This window comes from Erpetoichthys calabaricus, chromosome 18 (assembly GCF_900747795.2).
Source record: "Erpetoichthys calabaricus chromosome 18, fErpCal1.3, whole genome shotgun sequence".
Classification (NCBI taxonomy): Eukaryota; Metazoa; Chordata; class Cladistia; order Polypteriformes; family Polypteridae; genus Erpetoichthys; species Erpetoichthys calabaricus.
In genome coordinates, this window is record NC_041411.2 from 6,540,740 (window position 1) to 6,558,901 (window position 18,162).

At 41.1% G+C, this 18,162-nt stretch overlaps 1 protein-coding gene across 4 annotated transcripts in view; it reads left to right on the forward strand.

The window, feature by feature from the left end:
* hvcn1 (hydrogen voltage-gated channel 1) overlaps nt 1-18,141 on the forward strand; it is a 32,348-nt gene extending 14,207 nt beyond the window's left edge. For 2 of the 4 annotated variants that reach the window (XM_028824669.2, XM_028824668.2), the window contains 5 exons: nt 1,175-1,378; nt 6,409-6,513; nt 11,493-11,724; nt 12,788-12,900; nt 14,748-18,141. In XM_028824669.2, coding sequence (XP_028680502.1) covers nt 1,199-1,378; nt 6,409-6,513; nt 11,493-11,724; nt 12,788-12,900; nt 14,748-14,831 — 714 coding nt within the window. In that variant the 5' untranslated portion in view covers nt 1,175-1,198 and the 3' untranslated portion in view covers nt 14,832-18,141. Of the gene's footprint in view, nt 1-376; nt 490-752; nt 1,058-1,174; nt 1,379-6,408; nt 6,514-11,492; nt 11,725-12,787; nt 12,901-14,747 lie in introns of those variants that run through there. The other 2 variants (XM_028824670.2, XM_028824674.2) reach the window with 2 other exon arrangements.
* The last annotated feature ends 21 nt before the right edge of the window (nt 18,142-18,162 follow it).

Below are 18,162 nucleotides of genomic sequence, written 5' to 3' on the forward strand. Positions count from 1 at the left end.
AGCCCATTAATTAAATTGTTGAACTATGGACTATTATAAAATAATATTTTCAAACACTCTCTTAATCCAGTCCGGGGAGCTGAAACTCATTTTGGCAACATGGATGGACACAAGCCTTGGACAAGGATCCCAGACCGCTACAGTGCATTCAGAAATCATGAAAATGCAATTCCAAAACTACACAAGATATGTGAACAGCATTTTCCTGCTTCTTGGAACAAACAGGCCCTTGGAAACCATGTGCCGTCAAAGGCCTTATCTCTCATTCTACTTGCTGGGCAACAAGAACACAAGAGCGGATATTTGCGTAACGTTTCAGTTCCACCTCCGTGAGCTGCTGCTGCCGCCACTGCGCGCACATATATACACACACTAACACACATATACACACACACACACACACACACACCCACGCTCGGGCCTCGCTGTAATTATCAAGTAAATGAAGACACTGAAATCTTGCACTTTCCACAGAGATACACCAGGAAGGTAGGCATTGAATTTATCGTCTAAGCCATTCTGAGAGATGCGATCCTTTGAATGCCGGGGCTCAGCCTTCTTAAAATAGGCATTTATTACCATTGCACTGAAAAATCTTGAACTGAAGACGGTGCCGATATGTATGTGTGCGCGCTGCTCTCCCTAAATAAATATTCACTTGCCCACGCTTTCATTCTTTGTCTCTTTTCTCCCTCTCTGTTTTGCACTGAAATTGTTTGTTCATGTTGGTTTGGAAAATGTGTGTTTTCAAAATAAAAACCATCTCTAATCTTGTTTTGTTATTCCTTTACATGCTGCGTTGCTTTTTCACGGCGGAAAGAAAAGCCCACAGTGGGTAACCTTGAGAAGCTGCAAGGTGGGATTGTTAGTTTTGGTGTGTGCCGTGCTCCTTCCTGAATTCCAGCCTGTTTATTGTGTCAGCTAGAGAGTCGTAGGCAGACAGTCTTCAGGTGCCCTAGCCAGTTTGACTTGAACCCCGTATCTGCACCTTCATGCCCTTGCACTAGTTACGCATTTGCATCTTATTACTTCTATCAGTTGTAGGAAGCATCAACAGGTGCCAGAAGTTTCTGTTTTGTCTTTGCTTTAAAACATTTGTTAAAACTGGAAAACATAAGAAAATCTACTAAACTGAAGCCACATCCCCATAATCTTCATGTTTGCTTGCCTCTAGAACTGAAGGAGCAGTGAACGCACGATGTCCAAATATCTGAGGCACTTCACAGCCGTGGGTGATGACCATCACAGCCAAGTCAAGCAGCACTATGACCAGTTTAACGAGCATATGCATGGACTGGAGGTGGAGCCACGGCCTGTGGTTCAGGCTCCAACGCTCCGCGACAGTCTGAAGAAGCTGTTCAGCTCCCACCGTTTTCAGGTAAATTCTTTTCTCTCCTCCATTGCTGGTGTTTTATTTCATCCTTTTTAATAAGCTTGTAGCAACGGTGTTTGAACCCAGCGTACCGTTTTCAAGTCCAATGCCTAGTCGTTGTCTGTGTGGGTTTTCCTCCCACGTCTCCAAAGACCAAGAAAAGGATCGCCGAGTTCAGATTTGCTCCCCGTGAGTAAACTTGTGGATGTATACGTGAGTGGCTTCTCCTCCAGGCTTGGTTTCTGCCCGCACGCTATACTGTTGGGACAGGCTCTGGCCACTGGTTACAATATATTGGAGTGAGAATGTTCTGTTAATAAGTTCAAAGTAATACAGTACCTGTAAAAATGACTCACCCCTTAGAAGTTGTCATATTTTGTAAGTGCTAACCCACTTCAAGGCCACACCTTTGACAACCCTGAGTCTGTGTGCGGAGGCCTCTCTTTATATCCGCTTTTCCCCTTTTCCTTTACTACTAGGGTGTTGTACCGTGTTAGCCATTGTGAATGTAGTGAGAAGTCAAGCAAAATGACACCTTTTATTGGCTAACTAGAAAGATTACAATATGGAAGCTGAGAAAGAAGAAAAAACATTATTAACAGTAATGATTATAAGTATCCAACTTGCTATATCCTAACTACAGGGTCACGGGGGTCTGCTGGAGCCAATCCCAGCCAACACAGGGCGCAAGGCAGGAAGCAGACCCCGGGCAGGGCGCCAGCCCACCGCAGATGATTATAAATATTTAACTCACAAATACCAATGACTGTATTTTGTATTAATCATGCTGCAGAGAGCTATATGATTTATTATTTCTATATGAATTTGTTCTTCATTTAGGTAGAAAAAGAATTAAGCTTGTGCACAGAATTTACATTCTTTTATGTGAAAATGCTGACCTCTTCATACTAACAGAACACCCTGTGATGATATAAATCAATGTGATTATTTCTTTACTATTGTTTAAAAATATAAGAAAACATGTCACTTATGAATTAATAAATAAGGATTGTTCATCTAACCAAACAAATATAATCTAATGAAGATCTTAAAGCTATAAGAATGTAATCTCTTTATAACTAATGTAATGAACTATAAGAAACTGCTTAAATTGGTCTTTGGTGAGTATACTGAGAAGGGCATATTCCTTAGGAATGCAAGTGCCTGGCGGCTCTTGGTTTTCTTATAATCCTGTATGTAATAAATCAGGATGTAACCGTAACTTAACTCTTTGAGGGCTGAATATTTTTTCCAAAAAAGCAATGGTTTCACTCAAAAGTCAACATAAAATGTCTGTTGCTGCATGCTGTGGCTGTCAGTTTGCCAAGAATGTGCGGCTTACTTGCTGCCAAGGCTGTCTTTGTGTGGCTGGGACACGGTCGCAGTGCATTACAATCTGGTTTCTACCTCTTATCATTGTTAAGTGGCTGTCCTCCCTGGCGAACATTGTCAGTACCATGACTAGCTGGGAACCAATCAGCCGAAGCTGGAACCTCACATTCATCTTTGATCGCTTGTATCAAAAACTTGAGTACGGCAAGTCCTAGTCCAGTTCAGAGATAATAGGCAATAACGTCGTCCACAGAGTATTTTGCTTTACACATTCGCTTTTATCTCTCGCCAGATGTCAGTGCCATTTTTGCCATTGTGTGCGCCTTGCTACTCACGAGTGCAGGGAATCCTGGTCAAACCAATGAATCTAACTTTTCTTCTAGCAATGAGAGTCCAACTAAAATGTAACGGTGGGTTTTGCCACAGTTTACAGTTGATTACCATCGTCAACTTTTGACAAAAGTCAACATCAGCCCGGAAAGAGTTAAAGCAATCTATGTATGCTCTCAAAATGAACCGCTATGTTTTTTTCTTCTCTCTTTAGCTAATGAACAAGCTAGGTGATAAAAGAGAGAACATTTTTTCTTTAGAGCAGTCTGTCTGAACCCAAATCAGTTGACTGAGCTTGGGGGATGGGGGGAGGTTTCGTCTCTCAGTCTTTTTTAACTCATAAAGAATAAAGAAATTCTTTTTATTTTTAAATTGGTGTTTTTCCTGTTGTTTTTCAACTTCAGCGTTGACAAAGCTTTCGAGGCACCTCAGGCCCCTTTGAAAAACTGGTTCAAGCTCCGTCTGGTGTCACGGTAATTGTGAATGAATGGCCTTTTACAAACCCAGTTACACATTCTCAATTGGTTTGAAATCAGAACTCTGACTTGGCCACTCCAGTACATTAACTTTAGTGTTTTGAAACCATTCCTGTGCCACTTTGGCCTTCTGCTTGGGCACGTTGTCTTGCTATTGCTAATACCAATCTTGTAAGCCACAGCCTTCTTACAGACTTTATCAGATTTCCCTTCAGGATTTGCCTGTATTTTGCCCACAGATTTTTGATGATATTCAAGTCAGGGGACTGTGACGGCCATTCCAGAACATTGTACTTCTCCCTCTGCATGAATGCCTTTGTAGATTTCGAACTGTGTTTTGGCTCATTGTCTTGTTGGAATATCAAACCCCTGCGTAACTTCAACTTTGTGACTGCTGCTTGAACATTATCCTGAAGAATTTGTTGATATTGGGTTGAATTCATCTGACCCTCGACTTTAACAAGGGCCCCAGTCCCTGAACTAGCCCCACAGCATGATGGAACCTCCAGCAAATTTGACAGGAGGTAGCAGGTGTTTTTCTTGGAATGCGGTGTTCTTCTTCCGCCATGCAAAGCACTTTTTGTTTTGACCAAATAACTCCATTTTTGTCTCATCAGTCCAAAGCACTTCCAAAATGAATCTGGCATACAACAAGCGACTCTGTTTGTGGCGTGAGTGCAGAAAGGGCTTCTTTCTCATCACCCTGCCATACAGACGTTCTTTGTGCAAATTGCGCTGAATTGTAGAACGATGTACAGATACACCATCTGCAGCAAGATGTTCTTGCAGGTCTTTGGAGGTGATCTGTGGGTTGTCTGTCACCATTCTCACAATCCTGCTCATATGCTGCTCCTGTATTTTTCTTGTCCTGCCAGACCTGCTGGGTTTAACAGCAACTGTGCCTGTGGCCTTCCATTTCCTGATTCCATTCCTTACAGTTGAAACTGACAGTTTAGACCTCTGAGATGGCTTTTTATAGCCTTCCCTAAACCATGAGACTCAACAATCTTTGTTTTCAGATCTTTGGAGAGTTGCTTTGAGGATCCCATGCTGTCCCTCTTCAGAGGAGAGTCAAAGGGAAGGAAGCCCAACTTGTAATTGACCACCTTAAATCCCTTTATATCTCCTGATTGGACACACCTGTCTATGAAGGGTTAATGAGCTCATCAACCAATCAGCATTGAGCAGTGACAGGCATTCAAATCAGCACAATGACAAGGGGACCCACATTTGTGCACAGCCAGTTTTTCACATTTGATTTAATTTCATACAACTAAATACCGCGTCACTAAAAATCTTTGTTTGGAAAACACCGCAGTACTCAGATGTTCCTAGGAAATGAAAGACATACCACTGTTATCTTTATTGATGAAAGGAGAGTCAATTATTATGCAGGCTGAGAGGGGGTCCCAAACTTTTTCATATGACTGTATATGATGTTTACTGTGGAAAGCTACTATTTAACATCAAGTCTTTCAGCAAGCTTGAATTTGAAGTTAATTTCATTGTGGCTGCACTTGGATTAAGAAATGGTATAATATGTAAAGTGTATTTTATTTACGCAGGTTACAGCCAGTATGGCATGTTGGGTACTCTCTCCATTTGTCTTTTACAGTACAGACACCATCCACTGTCACCAGATATTTGAAGCAGCTTCCCATGACAGTGTACTAGAATAATGAGTTTGGAAAATGTATTAATATACTTAATATTACTTATTATGCAAAGTATTGGGACCCCCCTCCAAATCATTGAATTCATGTGTTCCATGGCCACAGGTGTATAACATCAAGCGCCTAGACATGCAGACGGCCTCTACAAACATTTGTTAAAGAATGGGCCGCTGTCAGGAGCTCAGTGAATTGAAGCGTGGTACCGTGATAGGATGCCGCCTGTGCATTCAGTCCATTTGTGAAATGTCCTCGCTACTAAATATTCCACGGTCAACAGTTAGTGGTGTTATAACAAAGTGGAAGCAATTGGGAACAACAGCCATGAAGTGGTAGGCCACATCAAATCATAGAGCAGGGAGAGCGCATGCTGAGGTGTGCAGAAGTCACCAACTTTCTGCAGAGTCCATAGCTACAGACCTCCAAAAGCTGAACAGTGCAGCGCAGAGAGAGAGAGCTTCATGGAATGAATGGATTTCCATGGCTGAGCAGCTGCAGCCAAGCCTGATATCGCTAAGTGCAATGCAAAGCGTCTAATGCAGTGGCCGCTGGACTCTAGAACAGTGCTGATGTGTCCTCTGGAGTAAGAAATCACGCAATCCAATGGACGAGTCTGGGTTTGGTGCTTGCCAGGAGAACGGGACTCGCCTGACTGCGATGTACCAAGTGAAACGTTTGGTGGAGGGGGAATTATGGTGTGGGGTTGTTTGGGCTTGGCCCCTTAGTTCCAGTGAAAGTAACTGTTAATGCTTCAGCATACAAAACCATTTTGGACAATTTCATGATCCCAACTTTGTGGGAACAGTTTGGGGATGGCAATATGACTGCACACCAGTGCACAAAGCCAGGGCTGTACAAAATTGGAGGAGCGAGTTTGGTGTGGCTGCACAAAGCCCTGACCTCAACCCGACAGAACACCTTTGGATGAATTGGAGCGGAGACTGCGGGCGAGCCGGGCCTTCTCGTCCAACATCATTGCCTGACCTCACTAATGCTCTCCTGGTCAGACATTCCCATAAACACACTCCTACACCTTGTGGAGAGCCTTCCCAGAAGAGATGAAGCTGTTATAGCTGCAAAGGGTTGGCCAACTCCATATTAAAGCCTACATATGTGTTAAGAATGGGATATCATTAAAGTTCATGTGTGCGTAAAGGCAGGCATCCTAATACTTTTTTGGCAATAGAGTGAATCTGATTTTTTGTTCATTTTTTTATGAAATATACAGGTGGTGGTCGTCTGCCTGGTGATCCTGGATGCCTTGTTTGTATTGTGTGAACTTCTCATGGACTTATCCATCATTAAAGCTGATGAGCATAAGATTGCCCCTCAGGTAGGAATGCGCAGATCATGTTCACAATGATCTTATTATGATGTCAATTCTAAAAGATAAGATGATTAAATAATTTTATATTTGTGTTGGGACTTCTCCTTTTCTTTTTTTTCTCAAAATTAAGATAAGCAGGGACAGAACTGAGATATGGCAAGCATGAGTTTAGCTGTTCAAAAGCAAATACAAAGAGGAGGCTGACCACACTGATTTCCTGGCGGCCCGGGAACCCGGTGCCAGGGTTAAAAATTGATAAGTCAGAAATGGAAGAGCTAACAAGGTGTAACACGCAAGCGTGATTGTGGTGGACACGGATGGATAAGTGGGTTTTTGTACGTTGTAAATCATGATTATTTTCATTCCATTTATATTGACAAAGGTCACTGAAGCAATATGACTAAGCTGGGCTGACCCGACCATTCTAGCCACAGAAATTTTTTTCCTGCACCTTGGGGAATTGCTAGATGCTCCCAGCCTGTCTGAAAGATAAAATCTCTCCAGTTATATCTGGGGTCTGCCCCATGTCTTCTCTTCTGTGGGAGTTAGCATTCTAACTACATGGCAACTCTTGACCTGGAGAAGCCAGCGTCACCTAATTGATTCATTGATCAGTTTCATTATCATCATCATCACCACCCTTACTCATGGATAAGACCTCCAAGTACTTGAACTCCTCTACAAAAGGGACGACTGCTCCCCACTTACCTGAAGAAAACAATACAAGAGGACCATAATTTCAGAGTTGGAGATTCTGATTCTCAACCCAACCACCTAAAAGCAGCAAATCCGTCTTGACAAAACCAAAAAAAAAGGGCAGACGGCCAATCAGTTTTCCACATTGACTTGTATGGCTAAAGTGGGTTCAGCAAAAGTGATGTTTTACTACCTGTGACTTCTGGTGTACTGAATTTGTTGATTTGTGGCTCTTGAAATAACTGTGACAACAGTATTTACGTGTTCATTAGAAAGCCTTTTTGACTTTGGAAGCCCAGGTTTATTTACTACAGCATCGTGCTGGCTAAATCTTTTATTTTCCTGTCCTCCCTGGCTATCTGATCATAGTGTCGGACTTAATGTTATAATAATTAAGAGACTTTTAAAAATGGGTTTAGCTGTTTCATCCATTTTGTTTAGGACCGTCACATTTATGTTACTTGCTAGTGTATCTTTAGATTTTTTTATGTATTTCGTTTTATTTAAGTATATCCCTCGTAACAGTAATTGTTTTCTTCTTGTACAGCACTTTGAGCTGCTGTACATACACTAGTGTATATGGACAAAAGTATGCAGACAGCCCTACGAATGATTGAATTTAGGTGTCTGATTGTTAACAAATCAGCACACAGCCATGCAGTCTCTATTGGCCGTAGAGTGAGTCCCACTGAAGAGCTCCGTGATTTTAAACAAGTCAATATGTGAAACTTCTGCTCTGCTAGATCTGCTCTGATCAATATTAAGTGTCATTATCGTGAAGGACAGGGGTCCTCAGTCACGGTCCTGGAGGGCCGCAGTAGCTACGGGTTTTCATTCCAGCCGGTGTCCTAATTAGAACTCAGTCCTTGCTTATAATGATAGTTGGTGTTTCACGCTATGCCTTGTTAGCGCCTTTATTCATCAAAGACACATTTTAGTTGCTTTGTAGATCAGAGGGCCTCAGTTGCAGTCCTGGAGGGTCTGCTATGCCTGCAGGCTTTCACTTTAACACAGCCCCACAGCATGATGGAACCTCAGTATAAACTGAGATAAACCTAAGCTATAAACCAGGAGTGGCCAACCTGCGGCTCCCGGGCCAACCTGCGGCTCCCGAGCCGCATGCGGCTCTTTGCCTGGTTTCATGTGGCTCTTATGTTCATATCAAAGTTTGTGTTTTTTTTTTTTTAATGTTCGTGTTCGCTTCGCTTGAGTTCAATACGGTATTTTCGTCAAATGCGCTTGTGCGTGAGGTGAAAATACCACAAAGTTTCCTAGTAGGGGCAAGATCATTTAAGTAAACAATTTGTGTCAAGTTCGCTCTCAAAATGGCAGGGAAAAAAAATGCACAGCAAAACGAAAATATGAAGATGAACACAGGACGTTTTTAACAGAGTGGGAGAGTTTATATTTTTTTGTTGAACGTAATGGCAAGCCATTCTGCCTTATATGTCAGGCGTCATTAGTGCATTTCAAAGCTTCAGATCTTCAGCGCCACTTCAGCTCACTCCATGCTAACATCGACCAGGAATTTCCAAAAGGGACTGAACTTCGCAAGCACGAGTTGGTCACTTTGAAAACTCCGGCATAAAAGCAGATACAGTTTGAGTTCTGGAAAAGTGTGCCAATGGAAAAATACCCCAATGTCAAACGGGCTGCGCTTAAGATACTGTCAATGTTTGGGTCAACATACGTCTGCGAGTTGAAACACGTGAAATATGTGAATTTCCCCTTGGGATTAGTAAAGTATCTATCTATCTATCTATCTATCTATCTATCTATCTATCTATCTATCTATCTATCTATCTATCTATCTATAGTGCCTCTCATATCCTATCTATCTATCTATCTATCTATCTATCTATCTATCTATCTATCTATCTATCTATCTATCTATCTATCTATAGTGCCTCTCATATCTATCTATCTATCTATCTATCTATCTATAAGCATCGATCTGTTCTGACTGACACCCATGTGAAAGAATTGCTTCGATTGGCAACAACGGAATACAAGCCAGATTTGAAGAGGATTGTTCAAGGCAAGGAATGCCAGAAGTCCCCACTAAGCAACATGCATAGTAAAAGAAAAACGCTATTGTAAATTATTATATTTTTGTTTGTGGACTTGGTTGAACTGAGAGTTTGTGTGTGTGAGACAGTGCACACAATGTTCATTGTTGAAAATGACTGGCCTGTGGTTTTAGTACTGTAGGAGTCCATTTCTGTCATTATCATGTTGGTGTGTGACATTTACAATAAATCTGGCTGAGCAGAGGTGTGTGTGTGTGTGTGAGGAAGGGATGGGTGATGTTCATGTGTGCCCATGTGTATGATGTGGCTCTTTGCGGTAACACAGTAAAAAAATGTGGCTCTTGGTTTCTGACTGGTTGGCCACCCCTGCAAACTGTGTGGATAGCGCTTTGAGTACTGAGAAAAGCGCTATATAAATGTAATGAATTATCACTTTAACCAATTTATAATAATAATAATTCATTACATTTATAATTTCTTAATTAGAACCCTTTTATTTACTACTAAAGCAAAATCTTTTTTTGGGTTTAATTTTAGTTCTCTTGCCTGTTACCATTCAGAAGCCCTAATTGCCTATTTTAGATTTTAGCAGCTGCATTTAAGTTTTAATTGTTGCCCGTTTTCTTAATCAGACATTAGTTAATAATGAGATGCAGATCACCAATAAACCAGCAGCTCTCCAGCTAATGTGCTTACTATGAAGTATCTGTGATTAAAAAAAAATGTTTAGAAATTAATAAGAGGGGAACTGGAAGGACCATCAAGTTTAAATCTATTCTGGTCCACAAAACACATGGATAATGTTCTCACAGAAGGAAACTCTGCAGTGCAATTCAAATTGCTCTTGGATGAATGCAAGCACTAACAAGCCAAATAGTTCAATACCAAGTTTCATTATCAGCATGGACTGCTTTCTAATTAGGAAACTAGTAGGAATAAAAACCTGCAGCCACTGCGGCCCTCCAGGACTGTGATTGAGGATCCCCTGGTCTGGGAGCAACAGCAGCTCGGCCATGAAGGGGAAGACTACGCAGACTTACAGAGCGGGGCCAGCTGAGTGCTGAAGCACCTAAAAATCGCCTCTCCTCTGTAGCGTCTACAGAGTTTCAAACTGCCTCTGGAAGCGTCATCAGCACAAGAACTGTGCATTTGGAAGCTTCACGAAATGGGTCTCCATGGCTGAGCAGTCGCACACTAGACTATGATCACTACGCGCAATGCCAAGTTAAGGTGCAGTGGCATAGAGCACACTGCCGTTCAACTCTGGAGCAGTGGAAGTGTGTTCTCAATAGTGATGAATCAGGCTTCATTCCCTGACAGTCTTTGGACGAATTTGGGTTTGGGGGATGTCAGCAGAACACTACCTCCTGGACTGCTTAGAGCCTACTGTAAAGATTGGTGGAGGAGATATAAAGGCAGGGTTTGGGCTAGGCCCTTTGGTTCCAGTAAAGGGTGCTGCTATTGCTACAGCAGACAAAGACATTTTATTAACTTTCAGTATTGTGGTCAACAGTTTCAGGAAGGCCCTTTTGTGTTTTAGAAAGACTGAAGAAAGCAAGGTCCATAAAGCTATGGAGGAACTTGAGCAACTCATATAGAGCCCAGACGTCTACCCTTTTGAAAACCTTTGGGATAAAATGCAACGCCGATTGGGAGCCAGGTCTTCTTCTCGTCCAACATCAAGACATGACCTCACAAATGCTCTTTTGGCAGAATGGGCAAAGACGGACACACTTCAGAATGTTATGGAGGGTGCAGAAGGGTGGGACAACTCCATGTTAACGCCCATGGCTTTGGAACGGGATGTCCATCAAGCTTATATAGTTCTGATGGTCAGGTGTCCACAGACTTTTAGCTATTTAGTGTATGAAAACGTGCTATAGAAATAGATGTTTGTTTGTTTTTGTAGTATTTGTATGATTCCATGGATTTTTATTCTGCACTTGTGACTTGCAACTCTCTTTGGTTCATTTCTTCATTTTTCAGATATGTCTCTAGTGATTCTAGTACATGTTAACGGTAAGCCAGGGGCCAACCATATTCACTCATACAGGACTAATTTAGAGGTGCCAATCAGCCTGCCTTGTGGGTTTTTAGAAGAGGTGGTTTATTTGGAGTATGCCAGATTACTAAAATGAAATAAAAAATGTAATATCTTACGATTTTAAAAAAGCACCACTCTATGGTTTTCTTGTTCAGTAGTTGTCTACTCATTGAAGATTGTGCACACTAATGACTCTCCTGCTCCGTGTCCTTCAGGTTTTCCACTACCTCAGCTTGGCCCTTCTCTCTTTCTTTATGGTGGAACTTTTTGGCAAGTTGTATGCATTTCGTCTGGAGTTCTTCCATCACAAGTTTGAAGTGTTTGACGGGATAGTCGTTATTGTTTCTTTCATCCTGGACATTATCTACATCTCGCATGAAGATGCCTTTGATGGTGTGGGGTTGCTCATCTTGTTGAGGCTCTGGAGGGTGGCAAGGATAATCAACGGTAATGGTCATGATTACACAGTGTTCACACATCAAGTCTAGTGAATATTCTTTTTGGAAACAGTTGTCCTAAAGCAGATGAGGTACTGTTTGGTTTCCTAATTAAACTTGAAAAGACAGTACTACTTTGTGCAGAAATCATTAGCAAAAGTCCGAAATAGAAATATGCCTGTGCTCTTGAGACGTAAGAAAGAGGGTGCATGGCTGAGCACAGCTCATAATGTTTTACAAAAAATTAAATTAATATAACATTCAGGGTCAAGAGAAACCAGCACCTATCCCAGCTGCACTGGGTGTAAGGCAGACAGCTGTCCATTTCATGAAAAACGGGTTCTAAATGAATAAAAGCATAATCCTACAAATATACTAGTAAAGTATGTTAACATGCTTAGTGAGGTCATTGTAATATACATTTGCCCTCCCTATTAGTTTTCTTCTGAGGATCAGTCATTAAATGACCGACATGAACATGGCAGTGTGATTTTCCACAGGTGGTCATTTTGGAAGAACCTCTGCTGTGTTTACACACACATGAGTACCAAACGCCATGCTGCTAATGGCACTCGTCGAATTTTTATTCTGCGCTGATTCAGTGATATTCATAACTTAGAGCAGTAGCAGGGCCGAACAGACCCATTTATTGTAACAATCAGAATGAATATGTTTTTCCTACATATGTCCATATGCTGGAAGATCTGAATGCTTTTTATTTCGATTTTCTTCTTAGAGTGTCAAGGCTGAGGGGCTGTCAAAAGGCAGGGCCTATTAAAGCCCATTGGGGTACTTGTATAATTTTGGGATTTACAAAAATAAATTGTATCTGATAGGTTGATTATTATCCAGGTTGCACTGTACTGATAGTGTCATACTCGTTTTATTCAATTTGTATGTAGGACACAACTGGAATTCTTAAATCAATACATGGAAGGCCCTTGCGGTGTCCCTGCCAACAAAAATAAATTGTATTGTATTTAGATTAGTACTAAAGGAATGTATTTTTGTAGAACCATTTACATGATCTTGTACATGTATGTACTAGGGATTAATTCTGAGGTCTGTTACAGGAATTCTTGTATCGGTACAGTCACAAGCAAATCAAAAAATTGAGAAGCTGAAAGAGACCAATGACGAGCTAACGCAGCGGGTCAGCGAACTTGAAAATGATAAAAGACAGAAGGCAAGTTTGTTTACTTTGCTTAATTTTGTCTTTATATACAGTGCATCTGGAAAGTATTCACAGCACATCACTTTTTCCCCATTTTGTTATGTTACAGCCTTATTCCAAAATGGATTAAATTCATTTTTTTCCTCAGAATTCTACACATAACACCCCATAATGACAACGTGAAAAAACTTTAGTTGAGGCTTTTGCAAATGTATTAAAAATAAAAAAACTGAGAAATCCCATGTACGTACATAAGTATTCACAGCCTTTGCTCAATACTTTGTCGATGCACCTTTGGCAGCAATTCCAGCCTCAAGTCTTTTTGAATATGATGCCACAAGCTTGGCACACCTATCCTTGGCCAGTTTCGCCCATTCCTCTTTGCAGCACCTCTCAAGCTCCATCAGGTTGGATGGGAAGCGTCGGTGCACAGCCATTTTAAGATCTCTGCAGAGATGTTCAATGGGATTCAAGTCTGGGCTCTGGCTGGGCCACTCAAGGACATTCACAGAGTTGTCCTGAAGCCACTCTTTTGATATCTTGGCTGTGTGCTTAGGGTCGTTGTCCTGCTGAAAGATGAACTGTCGCCCCAGTCAGAGGTCAAGAGCGCTCTGGAGCAGGTTTTCATCCAGGATGTCTCCGTACATTGCTGCAGTCATCTTTCCCTTTATCCTGACTAGTCTCCCAGTCCCTGCCGCTGAAAAACATCCCCACAGCATGATGCTGCCACCACCATGCTTCACTGTAGGGATGGTATTGGCCTGGTGATGAGCGGTGCCTGGTTTCCCCCAAAAGTGACGCCTGGCATTCACACCAAAGAGTTCAATCTTTGTCTCATCAGACCACAGAATTTTCTTTCTCATGGTCTGAGAGTCCTTCAGGTGCCTTTTGGCAAACTCCAGGCGGGCTGCCATGTGCCTTTTACTAAGGAGTGGCTTCCGTCTGGCCACTCTACCATACAGGCCCAATTGGTGGATTGCTGCAGAGATGGTTGCCTTTCTGGAAGGTTCTCCTCTCTCCACAGAGGACCTCTGGAGCTCTGACAGAGTGACCATCGGGTTCTTGGTCACCTCCCTGACTAAGGCCCTTCTCCCCCGATCGCTCAGTTTAGATGGCCGGCCAGCTCTAGGAAGAGTCCTGGTGGTTTCGAACTTCTTCCACTTACAGATGATGGAGGCCACTGTGCTCATTGGGACCTTCAGAGCAGCAGAAATTTTTCTGTAACCTTCCCCAGATTTGTGCCTCGAGACAATCCTGTCTCGGAGGTCTACAGACAATTCCTTTGACTTCATGCTTGGTTTGTGCTCTGACATGAACTGTCAACTGTGGGACCTTCTATAGACAGGTGTGTGCCTTTCCAAATTATGTCCAGTCAACTGAATTTACCACAAGGTGGACTCCAATGAAGCTGCAGAAACATCTCAAGGATGATCAGGGGAAACAGGATGAACCTGAGCTCAATTATGAGCTTCATGGCAAAGGCTGTGAATACTTATGTACATGGGATTACTCAATTTTTGTATTTTTAATAAATTTGTAAAAACTTCAAGTAAACTTGTTTCACGTTGTCATTATGGGGTGTTGTGTGTAGAATTCTGAGGAAAAAAATTAATTTAATCCATTTTGGAATAAGGCTGTAACATAACAAAATGTGGACAAAGTGATGCGCTGTGAATACTTTCCGGATGCACTGTAGCTCACAAGGGCATGAGTCACAACGCAAGTGAAAGAGACAAAAGAACATTTTCCTCAATTTCTGATAGAATGTTGAAAGACTGAACTTTCTCTTGCTTGCCATGTGTTGGCACTTTGCTGTCACGCCAATTTCCAACTAAAAAGAGCATGTCATTGTTTTCTAGGAAACTGAAATCGAGAGATTGTACACAGTATTGCGACAGAATGGAATTACAATACCTTCTCTATCGGATGGTGCAGTTTGCTAATTAAGTCTGATGACACTACTGAGCTCGTACAGAATATATTGAGCCTCTGAGATGTAGAAAATTCATCTGTATAATAAAGGCCGATTTCCCAGATCACTTAGATCATGTTGTGAGTATGCTTAAACTGGGCTGACAAAATGCATCACCATTATTGTATTATTTCAAATCCAGTGCCATTATTGTATTATAAATCATTCGACCTCAAGCAACCCAAGATGCATTAATTAATGTTGGGCAAACAAGACTGTCGGTGAGTTTTCTCATCCCATCATTCTTCTTAATGTCACTTTGTAAGTTAAGTATATTGCTAAGTGGCAATGGGGTTAATGTGATTGCAAATGTTATTTCAGTGACTTAACTTGGTGTTACAAGGTGACTAATTACATTAAAAGTGTGTGTTTTTATATTTGTGACTAAACTGGTCAAAGTGCATATAACTGAAGTACAATTCCATTTCTGGATTTTGATTTTCTATACTTTAATAAGGCACAGTGGGGCGGTTGTTTCATTGTTTAAATCAAGCCATTGTAAAATCTCCCTAAATTGTATCGTTTTGGAATCTAGTGCTTCAGCTTTTATAAATACATTTTTTATTTTTGTCAGATGCTTTTTATGAAAAAAAAATATATGTGTCTTCTTTGGACTCGGTTTGTAAAATGCATTATGTTAAGAAGTAGTCGTCTTGGTTGTTTCTGCAAGTTTTATTTGTTGCTGTAGTGATTTGTGGATGGAGTGAAATGATTTAAATAACGGTCTCTATGAAGTAGCTTCTGTGTATTTTCTCGTGACACGTAAACATTTTATACTTTACAAGTTGGTCTGAAATTCGTTAAATCCAAATATGTGTGTAAATTGTAAATTCATACAGGTACCACAAACTTATGGCATATGGAAGGGTGGTGAAACCCCAGTGTACCATACTAACCCAATATGAATATTGAGGGGTTTTTATGTTTTGACATACATAATACTCCACTTAAATTTTTTTTTTTATATTTTATGTTATTTACCCCATGTATTTTGTAGTGATGGTCAAGAAAAAAAATAATCTCCTGTTTTCATGCAGAATGGAGAAAAACAGTTTATATAATACAGCGGTTCTCAAACTGACCCTCGACTTTAACAAGAGCCCCAGTCCCTGAACTAGCCACACAGCCCCACAGCATGATGGAACCTCCACCAAATTTGACAGTAGGTAGCAGGTGTTTTTCTTGGAATGCGGTGTTCTTCTTCCACCATGCAAAGCGCTTTTTGTTTTGACCAAATAACTCCATTTTTGTCACATCAGTCCAAAGCACTTTGTTCCAAAATGAATCTGGCTTGTCTAAATGAGCATTTACATACAACAAGCAACTCTGTTTGTGACGTGAGTGCAGAAAGGGCTTCTTTCTCATCACCCTGCCGTACAGGTGTTCTTTGTGCAAATTGCACTGAATTGTAGAACGATGTGCAGATACACCATCTGCAGCAAGATGTTCTTGCAGGTCTTTGGAGGTGATCTGTGTGTTGTCTGTCACCATTCTCACAATCCTGCTCATATGCTGCTCCTGTATTTGTCTTGGCCTGCCGTTTAACAGCAACTGTGCCTGTGGCCTTCCATTTCCTGATTCCATTCCTTACAGTTGGAACTGACAATTGAAACCTCTGAGATGGCTTTTTGTAGCCTTCCCCAAAACCAGCAGTTCTCAAACTGTGGGGTGCGCCCCCCAAAGTAACAAAAAAGGGGGCGTGAATGTTGCCATAGGTGGCGTAAATTCGCTATTCATAGGGAAATTTTAAACTTGTAGCGGTGTATCGGCAGCAAAAAATATATAGGAATACATTTTATTAGGGTTTCAAAAAAAACGTTAAGGGGGCGCGATTAAAACTTTTATGAAAACTCGGGTCGCAAATACTTAAAAGGTTGAGAAAAGCGGATATAATATAAGCCAATAATGACCAAGTGCTGTACAACGGCAAACAAATGAGAAAAAATGTCCATGCAAAAACAGAATGTCACGTTACTTGTGTGCTACTGGATTAAGATCTGGTGACTGTGAAGGCCACGGAAGAAAACTGAACTCAATATCACGTTCATGTTTGAGATGACTTTTGCTTTGTGACAGGTTTTATCATCATGCTGGACGTAGCTGTTAGAAGATGGGTGAATAGTGGCCATGAAGGGATGCCCACGGTCAGTAATACTACTCAAGTAGGTCACGGCATTCAAGCAATGATTGATTAGTAGTAAACGGGTCTAAAGTGTGCCAAGAAAACATTCCCCACACCATTACACTTAACACCAGCACCGGCCTGGCCTGGATTCAAATTTGAACCTTCTCTCTGTGAGCTTCTGCAAAAATCGAGATTCATCAGACCAGGCTTCAACAGTCCAGTTTTAATGAGCCTGTGCCCACTGCAACTTCAGCTTTCTGTTTTTGCCTGACTCGAGTGAAACCTGATTTGCCTCAAACTTTGACATGTTGTTCATTCTGAGACGCTTTTTGTGCTCAACTCCGTTGTACAACGTGGTTATCTGAATTACTTTAGCCATTCTGTCAACTCGAACCAGTCTGGCCGTTCTCCTCTGACCTCTCTCATCAACAGAACTGCCGCTCAGTGGATGTTTTTTGCACTCTTCTGAGTAAACAGTAGAGACGATTGTGCATGAAAATCCCAGCAGATCAGCAGTTACAGAAATACTCAAAGTAGCCCCTCTGGCACCAACAGTTGTGCCACAGTCAAATTTTTCTAACATTAACTAAAGCACCCACATCTGCAGGATTTTATGAATTGTGCTGCTGCCATATAATTGGTTGATTAAATAATTGCATGGATAAACAGGTGTTCCTAATTATTTGCTCAGTAAGACAAAAAAAGTTTTGTTGTCCATGCAAAGAAATTTAGAAGCAAAGTACATTTTATCCAAGTATCAAAATGTGCAAAAAAAACTCTTAAAATGCAAAAAGAAAAGAGGTTTTCAGTGTATTGTTGATGTGCTGTATTTTATTAATTGCGACCATCTCCAATACATTTGGCCTTCAGCAGAATTTCTTTTTTGGGTCTAATACTGGAATTCAAAGACATTAAAAAAATTAAAGTTTTACTGGTAAGTTAAAGGAAATAAGGAATCCAATTTCCAATACTTCAAGAATACTGTATTTATTATGTTTTTGATAATTATTTTATAAAACAAATACAAAATTTGTATGCTCCAAACATATTCTCTCCTATATTACAAATAAATATTTTTAAGTTAATCATTTTACGAAATCTGTTTTAAAGCATGCCAGTCTGCGATCTGTGCCCCTGAAGAACCAAATATGTTGTACTTATCCCAAATGTTGACCTG